Genomic DNA, 18,572 nt, shown 5'->3' on the forward strand with positions numbered 1-18,572 from the left:
TATCAGATATATCATTGGCAAATATCTTATCCCAATCAGTAGGGTGTTTTTTCATTTTGTCGATGGTTTCATTTGCTGTGCAAAACTTTTTTAGTTTGATATAGTCCCATTTGTTTATTTTTTCTTTTGTTTCTCTTGCCTGAGGAGTTTTATTGCTTATATTTTCTTCTAGGAGTTTTATGGTTTTGGATCTTACATTTAAGTCTTTAATCCATTTTGAGTTTATTCTTATATGTGGTGTAAGAAGGTGGCCTCGTTTCATTTATTTGGATGTATTTGTCAAGTTTTCCCAACATCATTTATTGAATAAACTGTATATTCTTGCCTCCTTTGTCATAGATTAACTGACCACGTCATAAGTTTATTTCAATGAATCCTCATTCTTAAAACTTTATTTGATCTACTATGAAATCATAATTCTCTTTCTATCACATTGATTCGATTTCTTAGGAACCATTTCATTGTTAATAGACTGTTCACTCCCTGTCTGAAACAATTAAAAAGACACAAAACAAAAAGTTTTCAAGATACTAGACATTAGGTAATAAAGGACAGTGACTTTTATTTATTTTTTTATGCTTTCTTATATTTATTGTATGTTCAGACAGTGACCTTTAGAGATGGAAAACAAACGAGGTGAGATAACTGCCTTGAGGGAGTTTCCAGGCTGTGGCACAGGGATATAGAACTGAAGCAGAGCCCAGTGGATTTCTATAGTTGAAGAGATAGAGCTGAGAGTCCTGGGACACCAAGACAATTCATAGGACAGAATGTTAGAGAGAAGAGAACTGCACATAAAGCGGATCCAGAAAGCTGCAGAAAGTACCACTCTGTTCAGCAGAGTGTTGATCAGAGCACGACTGTGAGGAAACTTATTTGAGAGCAGAAAAAGAACCATCAAAAAAATTAGAGAAAAGTTCCTAGCACTCACACAGGGCCAGGAATACTGCTTATTCTCACCATCCAGTCTGGAAAAACTCTTAATTCATGGGCATTGGGTAGAGTACTCGGGAAGATCTTGTCTCAGTAGTACAGAATAATTAGCCCTAGTGTGAGCACTATTCTAAACTCTCTTAGTAAATTATAAAAGCAAGATCCAAAACGATCAAACTATTTAAAAGTAAGTTAGTTATATCCAAGAACAAAGTTCAAGAACATTTTATAGGGAAAAAAATATCTAGCACCTAAAAATGTAAAATTCATGTCTGGCATTCAATCAAAAACTACCAGACATACAAAGTGGCAGGAAACACAACTCAAAATAAGGAGAATAATCAATCACTTAAAATTGACACAGATGTTAAAACTAGCAGAGAACAGTGAAACAGTTATTACAAATATATGTTCAAAAAGTTAAGTAGAAACATGGAAGATATAAAAAAAAAGAAAAGACCCAAATCGAACTTCTAGAAAATAAAATGACAACGTCTAAGATGAAAGATGCACTGGATGGGATTAACAGCAGATGAGACATTGCGAAAGGGTCGATTACTGAATTAGATAGAAAGCATAGCAATGGGAACTATCCAAATTGAAACATAGAAAAAAAAACAAAGAAAATTAAAAGAGCACCAATGAGCTGTGGGATAATTTCAAGCAGCTTAATACATGAGAAACTGTAGTCTCCAAAAGATTCCAATGGGTTCGGGGCAGGAGGAGAGTGCAAAAAAATTTTTTTGAAGAAATAATGGCCAAAACCTTTTCCAACTTGATGAACATTATAAACCTACAGATCCAAGAAGCTCAATGAATCTCAAATACAGGAAACATGAAGTAAATCACATCAAGACATATTATAATTAAATTATGCAAATGTGGTTAATCTTAAATCTTAAAAGTAGCCAGAGGAAAAAATCATGTACAGAGGAATAAAGATAACAATGACATCAAATTTCTCATTGGAAAGATGCAAGTCAGAAAAAAGCTAATCAACATCTTTAATGTACTGTCAACCTAGCATTGTATACCTGGCAAAACTTCTTTTAAAGACAAAGGTTAAATAAAGATGTTTGCAGACATAGAAAAGTAGGAGAATTCAGCAGCAGCAGTCCGACACTATAGGAAATATTAAAGCATGTCTTTTAGGCAGAGAAAAATGATACAAATGGAAACGTGAATCTATAAAGGAAAGAATATTTTAAGAATAATTAAAAGAAAAGCATCAGAAATAGTAACTATTTGGATAAACATGTCTTAAAAATTGCTTAAACGAAAAGATAGTTGACATAACAATGCTTGTGTGTTTTATAACAGTGGTCCCCAACCTTTCTGGCACCAGGGACCAGTGCTCCTATGAAAATCTAATGCCTGATGATCTGAAGTTGAGCTGAGGTGCTGATGCTAGCGCTGGGGAGCGGCTGCAAATACAGATGAAACTTTGCTCACTCACCCGCCACTCACCTCCTGCTGTGCGGCCCGGTTACTAAGAGGCCACAGACCAATACTGGTCTGCGGCTCAGGGGTTGGTACCCCTGTTTTATAACATATGTAAAAATAAAATGCATGACAATAGCATAAAGGAAAGAACAACAGAAATGGAAGTCTACTATTTATTAAGTTTACTATAATATAACTTATACATAGTCTATGTATACTATAAACCCAAAAGCAATCATTAATGTAACAGAGCAAAGAGTAATAGCTAATAAACCAGAATAAAGAAAGGAGATCAAATGAAATCATAAAAAATACTCAAACCAAAAGAAGACAGAGAAAGAATAAAAAACAAAGAACAGATGGGACAAACAGAAAACAAATACCAAGGTTATGAACCAAATCTAACCATATCAATTATCACATTAAATGTAAATGGTCCAAATAAAAAGCAGAGATTCTCAGACTAGATAAAAAAGTAGGATGCAAAGTATAAAGAAACACACTTTAAATATAAAGACAAATATAGGTTAAAAGTAAAAAGATGGAAAAAGATAAACCATGTTAACATTAGTCAAAAGAAAGCTGAAATGGCTATATTAATATGAGACAAAGGAAATTTCAAAGTAAAGAATATTACTAGGGATGAAGGTCATTTCACATGACAAAGGGGTCAATTAATCAAGAGAGCATAACGATGTGTATGAACCTAATAACCGAGCTTCAAAATACATAAGCAAAAGTTGATAGAAATGTAAGAAGAGACAAATCTACAATTATAGTTGAAGATTTTGAAACCCCTGTCAATAACTGCTAGAACAAGTAGGCAGAAAATCAGAAAGGAAATGGTACAGCTGAATAAAATCAACCAAATAGATCTGAGTGACCTTTATAGAACACATATATATAACAGCAGAATACCCATTTTTCTCAAGTGCACGTAGAACATTTACCAGGACAGACATGTTCTGGGCCATATACAAGCCTCAATAAATTTAAAAAAAAAAATCAAATCAAACAAAGTTGGTCCTCTGATCACAAAAAATTAAATTATAACTAATATCTAAACATATATTATTGAAAAATTTAATCACAAAGTAATGAAGAAAGATGTAAGGAAGCACATCAGGTTATATTAATTGCCTCATGGAAATGGAAATGATGGACGGATGGGGATAAAGTCTTAAACTTTTAAAATATATTTTTGTACTATTTCACTAGTTACAGTACACATGTTCTTTTTGAGAAAATTTTAAAAAGCATTTTTAAGGCCCTATGAGATCCCCTTTTCCTCTTGTAGTGACTTGAGACAACTTCTATATCTAATAATCCAATGTAATTTATTTAATACTTCCCTATTACTGGGCATTTAGGTGGTTTTACATTTTCTACTTTTTATATCTAAAGTTATAATTGATAAGCCTTCCTTAAATGCCAGCCCTCCGCTTTCCCAAAAATCCATCTCTCATTGCTCAGTATCTCAGTCTTCCATATGGAAAACAGACACAAATCTACATTTTTTTAAACTCACTAACCTATGCCTCCTATCATCTAATTCCTCAAGAACAGAAGTCTGTTCTAAAATGGCTTTTACCACGTGGGCATTTTGCCTATTGCAGTGATTAAAACATCTGATCCTTCATCTTTGGTCCATAAAATATCTGATCCTTCATCTTTGTCTCAAAAATCTTAGAGAGCTCACTTTAACCTCTATCCAATATATCTGCAGAATATCTGATTTGTTAAGCAGTCTTTTATAGTAATTATTAATTAACAAACACAGCATCTAAGAACACTTGTAGGTAGTGACATTTTTTAATGAAATCTTTTTTTCTCTGATTATAAAAGTAAAACATGATCACAGTGAAGCTTTGTACTATACCAAAAAATATAAAGTATGTAATTTACATTTTAATGTGCTGAAAATCTTAATATGTATATGTAATTTTGTACCTTACTTTTTTAACTTAATTATATTGTAGATATTTTCTAATGTCATTAAGTGTTTACAAATAGAGTAGCAACTTCAATGTGTTACTTCAGTCAGAAAATAATTATAGCTTTAAATTTAGCAGGAAATGCTTATATCTTACCAAAAGTCCTAGAACTTTCTGTTGAATGGATGATTCAGTTGGGAAGGACTGTAAAAAAAAAACAAAAACAGAAAAGTATAACTTCCTAAAGAACCAAATATAGTAAATAAATAAATAAATAAATGCTTAAGTCAATCAATCAATAAATGTCAAAATTACAAGTAAATTCCCATTCTAACCTCTAGAACCCTCATGAAGAGTTCTAACCCTTGGTTTTCAATAAAGTGTCTGCAAGTGGTTGGAGATTCATCTGTGAGGTTCCAAAGTGCACTCAAAGTAAACTTCAAAGTAGTGTCCACTGAATTTTGATTGGTTTTCTGCTTCACTATCTGAAGAAGTTGCTGAAAGAAGGAAAATGGAATTAATTTCTCATTATTGAATTATTACAATTAGTGGTAATAACCACAAGTCCATGAAGATTACTTTCATGGCTTAAAACATTTCCTATAAAGACTTTATAAGTACAACAGCCTCTCAAATAAGACTTTTCCTTCAACAACGAAAAAGTATAGGACCTTCATAAATACTTCTACATTATTCTGATCATACTTATAATCTAATCACTGATAAATAAAATAAAAAGCAAAATGATTAAAGCTTAGGACCAACTATTTTACCCAATTGGTCACAACATATACTCATTTCAGATCCTGGGATTAAAAGAGTGGAAGGGGAAAAGTGAGAAATGAAACAAACATTAAGTATTGGCAAATTATATCCCAAATTGTAGTATTGCTATTGAGCCTTAGAAATATTAAGTAATTTGATCATAGTCAACTTAGTAAGAGAAAGTAAGAACTGGAAGACCTAACTCCAACTTTTCCTTAAGAAAAAAAGAAAGGCCAAACAAAATAACAATAGTAAGAGAATTAAAGTCTATATTGGATTTGATTTAATTAAATAAGGAAATCGCTTTGAACTTGTAAATTATTTCTGTCATAGCTTTAATCTAAGAAATTTAAAGTTTGAAAGATAAATGTTTTAAGCTCTACATAAGGTATCCATATTTCCATTTTTAGATTATACTTCTGGGGGTAAAAGGAAGCTTTGCTAAAACAGATACAAGTAAACAATAATGAACGCTATTACTTAAAGTTACATACAACTCAGGAAAAAAGTTTTAAGAAACAACAAAAGTTAACTTAAAAGCATAGTGGCTAAGAATCTGGCGCTAGAATCTGGCTGCCTGAGCTTAAATATAATCTCTGCCGTCTATTTAATTTGTTTGTTTTTTCATCTGTAAATTGCAGATGATAATTAAGAGACCATCCCTCAAAAAAAATAGCAAGCTAGCATCATCATTACCACTACTACTAATAATTCCTGTTTAACTTAAGTCTAACTTTCCTCCAAAATATATGAGTGAAGTATTTCCTTAAAATCTTTGAATATATCTCCAGCCAAAATTACTGAAATACACATACAGCAATAAAAAGCCATATTTATAACTAAAATGTCATCACTGAAAATAGTAAAAATAAATAAAACCTGCCTCCTCTACTCATCTAATACGTATTATATTTTATGCTAGGCACTTAGCATATATTCCTTCAATTAATTTTTTTCCTTTTCATTTAGTCTTCATAACAACCACATAAAGTATTTTTTGTAACCTTTAAGAAAATTTATGTGACTTGCCTCAAATTACACTGCTAGTTACAGAATTAGGAATACATTCAGATATGTCAATTTAAGAGTTCCTACTCTTTCCATTATACCACCACAGCCTTCTCTTCTCTTTACATTACTTTTTCATTCATATCTCTACTATTATACTTATTAGATTATTTTACAACTATCTCTATGTAGCTATTTTCTCTGCTATATTGTGAATTTCTTAAGGGTAGGAATTATAGATATAATTCAGTGTGACTCCCTAACATCTAGAAATGTGGTAAGTACCTGATGAATATTGCAGACATATTTATCAAACGAATGACTTACATTCTCATTATATACATAATTTGTAAGTCATAGTAAAAGGGAGTCTCTCACTTGACTTTTCCATCTGCTAATATTATTTAAACACCTCATGTCAGGATTGTAACAGGAAGCCCCTAAGTGGACTTTTTGCCTTCAGTCTTCCCTAAGACACTATTCATATTTACTCTCTTTTAAGCTTTTTTAACTCTCCATTGTTCACTATATTATTTCTCCAACTGAGTGTAAGTAAGCAAAAGCACATATCAACTACTTAAATTTTCTTCTTTCCCAAAGCATCTAGCACAATCTTATGCCTATAATAGAGTCTTTATATTTTCTTCATAAATTTAACAAAATCACAGAATTTTACAACTAGATAGGATGGTAAGGCCTATGTAGGCCCCAATAGTATATGTGGTTTGTTTAAATTCATGAAGTGAGTTTACAAGTTAGATCCTAGGTCATCTGACTCCGAGTTCAGGGCTCTTTCCATCTCTGTTAAGGAGTAAAGCTGCCTCTATGAAAAGAAATAAATACACTCACTTGGAAGTAACAAAAATAATTTTTTGTAATATAAAACATCAGAATATACACAATGAAACTGAATATCGTCTAGTGATCTGTATAGAGGAGATAACAGACTTACCCTGACAATGAAGAGCTCAGCACCAAGCTGTGCAGTCTGTTCTGTAGAAAGCTGCAAGCAAGTAGACAAAGTAAATATCCAAGAACGCAGTGTGAGTTTAACATCATTCACTGTAACAGACTCCAAAGGTCAGACTAAAATCTCTGATCAACCTAGAAATCTGCACTATTGAATACAGATTGAATAAGCAGGCTGGCAGAGAGGCTTACTAACATTATGGCACACAGATTTTGGGGAAAACAGTAACTGTAACAGGAAACAAAGCGTTCAGGTACCTTGGCAGCCAGGATGGAAATAATAGCAACTGCCATCCTTTGCATGTTTTGATCCTCATGGTTGCAGAGCCACTGCATGACAAGTTTGGCTGCTTCAAACCTGAGGACACACAAAGCGTTCCATGAATTAATCCTGGAGGCCCAGGCACAGTTTCAGAGACCCAGGTGAGAAGTGATGCTATAATTTAGGTAGGTAAGAAGGAAAGGGAACGTTCCTCTTAATTGACAGAGAATAACAGTTATGTTTAGTGTTCTAGAGACAGTATCTCACTATTAACTATGATAATACTTTGTAAAGAACAAGAATCAAAACTATTTGGCATTCATCTTCTAGAATTAAAACGTATTTCTATTCTATATTTCTATTCTGTAGTGATTTCTAAACTGTAATAATAATTTAAGTATTTTCTAGGTTCCTCACAGTACCTAGCACAACAGGAACTCATTTGTTTAAAAACATTTATAAGCCTCTGCTGTGTGCCAGATATAGTTCTTGGTGCTAGAGATAGTGAGCACAATAAAAATATCTCTACTCTCATAGGGCTTATACTCTAGTAGGGAAAACATACAATCAATCAGATAAATAAGTTAAATATCTGGCATGATTAGGTACTGACATATGCTAAAGAGAAAAAAATAAAGCAATGAAAGAGAAGATATGAAATGTTGGAATTTTATGTAAGGTGGCTAGGGAAGGCCTAACTGAAACTTCTGACAAAGTAAAGTGTTAGCCATGTGGGTATCTAAGGAAAGAGCATTCCAGGCAGAGAGAACAGGAAACACAAGGACCCTGAAGTGAGAGTGTTCCTGAAGGTTTTGAGAAATAGCATGGAGATCAGTGAGGCCAGAGCAGAGAACAAAGGAAAGAGCAGTACTAAGAAATGAGGTCAGAGGTAACAGGAGAGCGAGATCATAGAGTCTTAGTAAAGAATTGGCTCTTACTCTGTATCAGGTGGAAAGCCATGGAAGGATTCTGAGCAGAGATATGACATGAACTGACTTATATTTTTAATAGTTTTATTCTATCAGCTGTATTTAGAATAAACTTCAGGAGGTCAAGGACAGAAGGAGAGCAGTTCAGAAGCAACCACAATAATTCAGGAGAGATCATTTTTAGTCTAACCTAAGTGGTAGAAATTAAAGTGAAGACAAGTGGTCAAATTTCGTATATGTTTTGAAGATTAGAGCTGGAATTGCCTAAGGATTGAATGTGGGGTGTGAGACAAGGAAAAAAGTCAAGGACGACACCAAGAAATATATCTGATTATCTTATTATCTTACCCATAATTTCATCTTTCAAGACTCAGCTCAAATATCACTTCCTATGAGAAACTTTCCTTGACAAGTTTGTTATTGCCCTCTCATTACTCCTTGGCAATTGTGTGTAACTCTCTCAGAGAGCTGTGGTTATCTTTAGACTCACCTGAATCTTCCATTGGCATGTGAGTTCCTTTAGGGAATGGACTGTATCCTTATTTAGTCTTTATGCCAAGAACCCAATACAGTGCTTTATACACATAGTGTTTAATACATGTTGGCTGAATGATTATATTGATGTAAATGACTCCTCTCCAACTTCCTTCAAATTTAGTTACTTCTCTTCTATTCAAGGCCATCTCTGATCAAGCCCATTACTGAAATTCTTTTTTTTTTTTTTTTTCCCACAGATCATTGAGGTAGATTGATATGTCTTTTAAGTAAGTGCCTTTTAATCTACAGGTTTTGTTTATATCCCTTTCCTCCCCTTCCCACCCGCTTGCAATTTATTTGATGAAGAAATTGGATTCTTTGTCCAACGTGTTCTTCTACCATCTGTATTTCCTATAAATTGATACTTTGATTTAGAAATTTAATCAGATTTATTTTTGATTTTTTGGGGGCAAACTACTTTATAGATTGTGTTGTACTCCCTTGTCAGAAGGCATTGAGCTATCTAGGACTCCTTAAATACCTCAGCTTTACTACAGTCAGGATTGGTGATAGGGAACGTCATAGGGCTGAGCCTTGAGGATTAAGTAAGCTGGTGGGACATCAGCTATGGGGAAAGGTAAGCTGCAAACGCGAAAAGTTAGGTAGGCCTTGATAGAATCAGTCCGCCAACATTAAAAATAAATTGTTTCTTAATTCCCACCCTACACCCCTTCCCTTTGGTAACCATCAGCTTGTTGTCTATATCTATGGATCTGTTTCTATTTTGTTTTGTTTATTCATTATTTTGGCTTTTTTAGGTTCCACATATAAGTGAGATTATATGGTAATTTGTCTCTGACTTATTTCACTTAGCAAAATACATTCTAGGTCCATCGATGTCACGAATCGCAAGATTTCATTCTTTTTTATTACTGAATAATATTCCATTGTGTGTATATGTACATTACACACATACACACACACCACATCTCTTTTATCAATTCGTCTATTGATGAATATTTAGGTTGCGTCCATATTTGGGCTATTACTAGTAACACTACAATGAACATAGGGGGGCATATATCTTTTTAAATTAGTGCTGTTTTCTTTAGATAAACCAGAATTCTTCCAGATTTCTAATGTGCCTTCCCTCCACTGCTTTCCCTTCAATTTGTGCCTATACATTGGTAATAAATAAATCTGTCTGAGGACTTAGGTATGACATCACTCCTGTACTCACAGTATTTAGCAACTGGCCCATACATTCAAATCTTCTTTTTTCCTGCCTACGCTATGCTTACTGCAAAGTGAACTGCTCATCAGTCTTCGAACTTGCCCACAATTATGACGTGATACAGTCTGGTAGTTAAAAGCACAGATTCTGATGTTCTTTGGATATTGGGGTTTGAATTCTAGTTCTACCTAATGTTAATGATGATAATAAATTATTTTGTCATGTGAGGCAATGCAGTCAAGTCATTAAGAACATCATAACTTTGGAGTCAAGCTGGATTCAAATATCACCTCCACCACTTACTAACTTTGGGACCAATCTGCTATCATGAATGTCAAAGCACTAAATTAGAGAAAGTAAATTTAACATTCTATAAGGCAACAGACAATCTCATCTACTTTATTAATTGTACAAAAGAAATATACTGATAAGAAATGACTCAAGGCAGATTTCTAAAATTCTCTTTTGTCTCATTTTAAGTTCTAGGACAATTACTTGCCTGTTAAATGGAACATCTTGAAGGATCCGGTCACTACAAAGTGAAAGGAGGCAATTCTTCTGTAACTAAAAAACAAAGAGAGAAAAAAATCCTAAATAAAATATTGCTTTGTTATTTTGCATCCAGTTGCCTCTATAAAAAAAGGAAGACGACTGATGAAATACCACTTTTTTTCTTATAACCTTTATTCTGCCCACCTACTAGTGAAAGACTGATTTCCATGGGATTTAGATAAGTTTACTTGCACATAATTTTATTTGTCTTTTCCATTAAATAGGAAATAGGATAATAAATTGGATAATTCCAGCTAACCACCCTCTGTTCTGGTAGACTTTGGGTGGGTCCTACTTTGTCTTCTGTCCACCTAGCTTCCAGAGGCTATGAAAAACAAAGCCTAAAGTTCATCTAGTTTGGCAGTGGCCCCCAATGAGGGAAGATGGGTTTAATGATCCACTCACCAATCTGGGTTGCCATTTTTAGCTGGTTTTGGAACTCTGAGTACTTACTAACTTGTCAACTCACTGCTAAATTTTAAGAGTTAAAAATATCATTCAAGCAGTATTTTTAGTTTTTACATGGAGGATAGGATAGGTTATGTGGTCTACTCCTAGAAATAGAATATCCATGTCTTATTCATTTCTGTATCCCAGGCTTGATAGTGCCTGGCCCAGAACAGATGCTCTATGCCTGTTGCTGAAATTATCACAGACTCAAGATGTAGGTTGAAGATGAGTTTTATATGGCTTACACTATTTCTCTCAACATTTGGATTTACATACTTTTTAGGCAGGAAATATGCATGGTTTAGTTTCCTACTTCTGTGTTGTCCTACACTCAGTTATATCACAAATTTATTACTTTATAGTCAGCTCCAAAAGCATCTGAATTTCTAGCCTTGGTCTACTAAATTGAACTATGGACGTAGGAGATGAGTGGGAGACACTAAAAGGATATTTGAATGGAGATTCCCACACGCTTACCTGTTGGTGATTAGGAAAATGTTCCATGGCTTTGAGCAGCAAATGGGTCACATCAGCCAGGAGTCGGACAGGCATTCCTGCAGCAAGATCCTGCTTGGTTAAGTTAAACACACAGGCACTTGCAGCAAGTTGCACTGGTAAATTCATAGGGTGGTTTCTCATCCCAGTAACCACAAGCTGGGGGAAAAAAATAGTTCTCTTAATCTACCTTATAAATATAAACCTTCTTCACATAGCAACATTATTTTGTTAATCTATAATAATTTCTAAGATGTCTTAAGTAACTTTTTTATTCTCATGTGCAAAGAGCCCAGGACATAACAGTTACTCTCTAATACTTAGTTCCTGCACACTTGGTTGAGATAGGTATCAAGCTGTTCATTCACATCCAGAGATTTTTCTGTAAGGCTAATGAGTCTTTTCTATTCAGGTAACTCATCTTTGTATTTCCAAGACCTAGTACAGTGCCTGTTATATGCTAAGCACTAAATAAATTACTACCAGCTTGAATAGAGTAAACCAGTGGCAAACTTCACTTTCAAAGCCCAACATTCAGTTTCTTGAAATACTGCTAAAGTCAGAGTACAATAAAATCCATTTACTTCCCTCTGGCCTAGATAATTATTTCTCACCTTTTCCTTTCTCCTCAAATCCCCAACAAATCCTCCCCATGCCTCATTATTAGCTGAAGACCTTGTTTCCAACTATACTGAGAAAAAACTGAAGCAATCAGAAAGAACATCAAATTCTTACTAATATAAATACCCTCTTACCAGCATACATACATACATGTGCTGCCTTTCTGCCTGTTACCATAAATGACTTTTTTTTTAGGGGGGGGTCCTGTCTAAAGATAATCCCTCCACTTATGTGCTAGATCTTTCCTTTCTTGTCTACTCAAGGATACTACTTCAGCTCTTCTCCCGTCTCACTCTTACATCATTTTTTAAATTCTGTATTGAATCTTTCATATCAGCACATGAACAACTATTTTGTTTCTCATGTTAAAAAAACAAACAAATCCACTTCCTCAAGCAACTACCAACTTTTTTCTTTGCTCCCCTTTGCAGCAAAACTCCTTAAAGTGACTGCCTATATTCTTTTCATTCTCTATGCATCATTCTCTGAATAAATGAATAAATAGTTCAGATGGGGACTAGAGGTCTAGTTCTTTTTACTCAGGTTCATGGTAACCAATAACAAAAAAAAAGATAACGCATATATCAAGTGCCAATATCCTCTGGTATGCATGGAGAGAGTGACAAGTTTGGGACTGAAATGTTACTAGTTACTGAAATGTTACTGGTTCCTATCCAAGCACCCCATTCTCAAAATTTAAGGTACCTGGAGGTTAAGGCATCTCTGGCTCTGCCACTAATTATTACTTTACCTCACAGACCCTCAGTTACACAATCTGTGAATTAGAAAATAAAACTTATCTCTTGGGATTGTTGTGTCCACTATATGAGTGAGGTACCAAAGATAATACAGTCCTACACTCACTGGTTTCCAAATTGAATGTGCATAAAGATTATCATGAGGGATTATTAAAATGTAGATTCTTTTATCTCATTTAGGCCTATTGAATCTAAATTTCTTGGGGTAGGGTTCACGAATATGCTTTTTATTTTTACTTTTTAATTTAATTTTTTTTTTACAAATATGCTTTTTAAAATATGCAACATTCTAGACTTGTGGTGGACAAGTCTGACAAACTACCCCAAGCAATAAACAAAATTAAGAATCTTCCTTTCTTGCCATTCAAAAGCTGTCTTGGTTAAAATATCTTAATTGGGGAATAACATGAATTATTTGGTTATGAAAGCACAGGAAGTTCATAAATGGCATGGAAAAGTGCCTTATGGAAGCAACACAGAGCTAATGTACAATGCAGTGTCCTTCCAATCACATACTTCCATTTTTTACTACAACTGGTAAAAAAAATATATCACACTGGTCACTGGTTTTGGGTAGTTAAATACGACCTGGAAGGCATTTATATTGCTTAATGAGACTACTATAAAACTTCAATAATATTAAGCAACCTACCTTCTCTCATTTTCATTTACAGCTAATAACTGAAATCACACATCATTAATCCTATTACAAAAAAAAAATCGAAGACTAAATGCAAATTTTCACAAATTTTCTTCACAAAACCATCATCTGTCCAGGCACATAAATTCAAATTTTTCGTATTCAGTTTCTTAATTCTTACCTTTAAAATTTCTGGCTTTGTTTTTTCCATCACATGAGTCAGGCTAAAAAGGTGAAATAGAGCTTCCCGGACAAAGAATGCCCGTTCACTGTACCGCTTCAATGCTTCTGCAATCTGAGTTTCATTGGCTTCTCCAGATACCTTTGAACATAGCCAGAAAATTCACTTTTAGGATTCTCTTCAACCCTCTAACTTCCTCTATCCAAACATCAATTGTATAGATAGCATCCAGAATAGCTATGTAAGGCTTAAAACAAATGTGAATGATTACTTTCCATCTATCCAGAACAGTCATCCTATGGAGGTGTACATGTGTTAAAAAGATATATTTTAGCCATTATCATAATCCTTTCACTAGACTGACCCATTCATTACTGTATCTCAATAGCTAGCATTATGTGTGCCTCACAATAAGCATTCAGTACATATTCATCAAATAAATATATTAATTTTCCCAGATTTATCAAGTTCCCATTCAGCATCAAGAGGTTCTGTTCAAAATTAAGTCCATCTGGGAATTTCCCATTTATACAGATTAACACACTTAAACTGTTTCATGTACCATTGGATAACCAAGTATATAGAACAAGAAGTGGTTCTTTATTAAAGGAATCAAACTAATAAGTGAAAAAGCAATTATTAGAATAGCACCATGATCCCCAATGAATTAATACAATTAGGTGTTAAGTTCCAACAACTGCTAATACCACAGAAAAAAATCGACCGGACATTATGTACTTCCTTAATGAAAGAGCACAACGCCTAAGGGTCCTGCCAAAGGTATCAAACATGAGTCTGATTAAACCTCCAAATCCAGCTAACGATTTACAGAAAATACAAAAACAGAGAAATACGTACCAAAAGTACATAAAATCAAGAAAAACCAGATTGAGGAAAACTATAAAGTCAAAAAGGCTGGATTGTTTAATAGAAAAATCATAAGGAAAAGAAAGAGATAGAGGGGGAACCTGTAAATTAAAAAATACTCAAAAGACAATTTTGAAAAATGGGCAAGATTAAGTGCCTAGAGATAAACAGTTGGGTCATAAAACTATAAAGAAAAGCAAGGACGTGATTATAATTAAAATCAGGATACAGGTTACTTTTATGAGAAAGGATCAGGATGGGACACACAGAAGAGCTTCAGGCTCGCTGACAAAGTTCTTTTTGTTGACCTGAGTGATGGTATAGCTTTATTCATTAAGCTATACATTTGTTATTTGTGGTCTTTGTATCTGTCTGATCTTACAAAAAGGTTAAAAACATGTTTTTTAAAAAGCCCTTATCATTCAGAGAGCTATAATCCTCTCATTAAGTTGTTAGACTAAATCTTTTGGCAGTAGCATTATATAGGGTGGCACAAAAATAAATACTTCAAAAATATATTGCTCAGTAACTAGGTTTTATATGAACATATAATATTCAAGTAGGAATGTGCAGCTTTGAGGAAATGAAGGGCTGCATCATGGCTGACATTTCAACCATTGATATGCTATGCTACATCAATTAGACTATAGTACAGATATGTGCCAAGTGACACAAAGGCATATAGTAAGCATTTGTAAGATTGTAGATATAACAATGTTAGTTTCTTTTCAAAATGCTTTTTAAATTATTCATGTATAACATACATACGCATTAGTCTTGACTATGTATTCACGTATATAAGCAGTTATTGAATAACTGTGATGAAATAGTGATGACAGAGTTGGCAATTCTATGGTAGGAAAACCCTCTGTGTTGGGACCAGAAACTGAGAGGAAAGTAAAGAACTAAGCTACTCAAATAGAAGTAAAGATATGTAGTAGGAAGGACACATGCTTTGGAATGAAATAGTCTAAGGGTACAGGGGCAGGCTCTAATGTCATCTGGTTGTGACCCTAAAGAAAGCCATTCCCTCTCGCTGAGGACAATAATACTGCACAGAGTCAAGAGATCAAAATAAATATTATATATATGTAACTACAAAAAAAACCTAAACTGTTCTTATAACCACCCACTCAGAGTACCATATAAGTAATACCTTCTAAAGAATACCGAGAAGTCACATTGCCTCTATATCTTGCATTCTTTAATGTGGCCCAAAAAACTGAGGAATGTAAAGCCAAAAATCCAATCTAAACTAATTTGAGGCATCACAACACTAAGACAATAATTTCAGACAGGTTTTTCATCAACTGCTAAATTAGACAATTCTAAAAAGGGAGACAGGGAAATCTCAGCTCTCTTCTTTTAACATGAAGTATTATTTTTCAACTTTTAAATCAGTAGTCAAACAAAAAATTTAAATGGAATATCAATTTTTGTATATAGCCGAATAAAGGGCAAAGCTCTGATGATCTCTATTTTAAAAAAAATAGTTTAAAACAATGATTCTCAACTTTGGCTGCATATTGCAATCACCTAAGGAGCTTTAAAAAAAAATCCTGAAGCCTGGGTCCCACCTCCCTGTGATTCTAATTTAATTATTCAAGTTCCCCAGGTGATTTTTTTAATTGAATTTTTTTCCAGCTTTATCAACAATAATTGACATATAAAATTATGTAAGTTTAAGGTATACAAAATGATGATTTGATACACGTATATACTATGAGATGATTACAACAGTAAGGTTAGTTAACATATCCATCATCTCACATAATTACACTCCAGGTAATTTTAATTGTGGTCAAGGTTGAGAATCACTGTTTCAAATTTATAGAGGTAGAAATTAGATAATGATAGCAAATGAAGTATTTCCTAGGGCCAAGATTTCGACGTAATAACAGCTGCATTTGTGAAATCAAGCTTGTTTCAGGGGCATGGAATACAAATGTCCTACTAGCCTCGATTTTAAAACAGGCTAATTCACTCTAAGGTCTATTGGTCGTAAAAAGAATTAGTAAAAATCATACTGCTCTGGGGTCACAACTATTATAGGATCTTTACCTTGAGGTTATTTAGGTTAATGTAGGTTAATGTATCAGGGATATATTCCTTTCATCCTTCAGGATGCAGGTCAAGCTCACCTCTTCTGAGAAATCTGTCCTCAACTCTCAGCACACAGGGATTTCTTCCCCTTTAATTTTACAATTCTTTACTGTCTGACCCATCTGTTAAGCAGTTAAGTGACATTAAAATAGTAATTTACATTATTGTGCTTCCTTCATCAACAAGCCCTGTGCTAGAAATCTAGCTTGTTCCATAACAAGTGAAGTAAGTTCCTCACACTTCCTGTTGCCCTGCATCTAGCTTATGTGATCTTGCCACGTATAGCCCTGGCACCTACTTTCTCCACCTCGTCTCACAGCTCTGTGACTTTCTACTGTTAAGCTCTAGTTACAGCAGCGATTCTTTAGTTCCTTGGATGTACCACGATCTTTCCTACCACACATATTTTGCATCTATTATTCTCTCCGTCCAAAATGTTCTCTACCAAGATACTCACTCTTAAGATCTCCACTCATTTGTCAATTTCTCAGAGAAGGCTTAAACTAAGTCAAGTCTCTCTGTATATCTTGTAACTATACAGTTTATAGGTTATATATCCGTGTGTGTATATATAACATATAAATATACATGTATATGAACTAAATATATATATTTGAAATGTGTGTGCTCCCACACACAACATATTTGATGGTCTGACCCCTTACTAAACTACAAGCTCCATGAGGGCAAATCATATCTGTTTGGCCTCACCATCAAATCGCTATGTCCAACACAATAGCTGGAACAGAGGCACTTGATAAAATAGTTATCGAATGAATTAATAAAAGGGTAACTCAAAATTGTTTCTATATTCTATTTTCTAAAGTCTAAATTTAAAAATAACCTAAGAACTGAAATGTTTATAAGATGTTTATAACTAATCTTTCCTTCTCCTTTTTTGAGATCAGTGACAGTTGCTCAAAAAAGATACCTTGCCATTTTGGCCACAATATGCACTTCTAGGCCACCCCTAACTCTGTTCCAGGTAGGATCAAAGAATGCTTCTGCTTAAGTGGTATAGGTAGGGGATGAGAGGTGCGGGGTGGGGCTCTAGAACTAGATAGATATAGATTCAAATGTTGGTTCTAACTAATAGTAAATCAATAATTTCTGTGAGTCTACGTTTCTCATCTATTAAATGGGGTTAACACCTATCGATATAAAGCATCTAGAGGATATGGTGTATGTTAAAATGTATTACTTTTCCTTAAACTTGCCATAATTGTATCGTTTAAAGTCTAACACAGATATCTTCTTCTCCATCAAGCCCTAAATTCTCCAACTAGAAGAAATTTCTCCTACTCTCTTATAGCAAATATATTGATCCTTGGCTTTATGGGTTTTTTTATGATCATATCACCACTACTTCTATCAGACTAAGGTCCTGGGAGGTAGATTCTGTATCTTTTTCATATTTGAATCCCAAGCTATAACAAGCCAAATAGATATCTGCTAAACTGAATTTAAACCATTAGGCATAAGAAACCTAAGAAAAGCAAAATTATAGCATTTCTACAGTAGAGTTCTCCTTGGAGACCTTGATTTCCCATTAGATATGCAATTAATAAAGAGTATCCCTAGTTTCTTTGAAGTGATCCATGAAAAAAATGGTTCAAAATATCTAAACATATCATCATAAGAACTATCATTTATCCAGGGCCTACTATGTGACTTGCACTTTACAGATACAATTATTAATCTTTGGAAGAACTCTGCAAGGTAGGAATGATATCTATTTCATAAATAAAGAAATAGAAACTCAAAAAAGTTACATCATAGCTTGCTCTGTGTCATAAAGCAAGTAAGCTAGGATTTTAATTAGGATTCTGTCTCTAAAGCAAGGTCTGTCCACTATACAATGCCCTGTTTCACGAACATATTCCATAGAGTAGTCATTTATCTTAATGGAGTCTTATGTAACTAAGAGATTGGTCAGCCTGACAAAATAATA

General features: G+C 34.0%; 1 protein-coding gene across 1 annotated transcript in view; it reads right to left on the minus strand.

Moving 5' to 3' along the window:
- ZYG11B (zyg-11 family member B, cell cycle regulator) overlaps window positions 1-18,572 on the minus strand; it is a 66,053-nt gene that overhangs the window by 20,275 nt on the left and 27,206 nt on the right. The window contains exons 4-10 of the mRNA XM_011370477.2: window positions 13,652-13,792; window positions 11,434-11,610; window positions 10,454-10,518; window positions 7,311-7,410; window positions 7,036-7,086; window positions 4,646-4,807; window positions 4,467-4,514 (exon numbers count right to left, since the gene is read on the minus strand). Of these exons, the coding sequence (XP_011368779.1) occupies window positions 4,467-4,514; window positions 4,646-4,807; window positions 7,036-7,086; window positions 7,311-7,410; window positions 10,454-10,518; window positions 11,434-11,610; window positions 13,652-13,792 (744 nt within the window). The remainder of the gene's footprint in view (window positions 1-4,466; window positions 4,515-4,645; window positions 4,808-7,035; window positions 7,087-7,310; window positions 7,411-10,453; window positions 10,519-11,433; window positions 11,611-13,651; window positions 13,793-18,572) is intronic.

The sequence above is a fragment of the Pteropus vampyrus genome, unplaced genomic scaffold (assembly GCF_000151845.1).
Source record: "Pteropus vampyrus isolate Shadow unplaced genomic scaffold, Pvam_2.0 Scaffold170, whole genome shotgun sequence".
Lineage (NCBI taxonomy): Eukaryota > Metazoa > Chordata > Mammalia > Chiroptera > Pteropodidae > Pteropus > Pteropus vampyrus.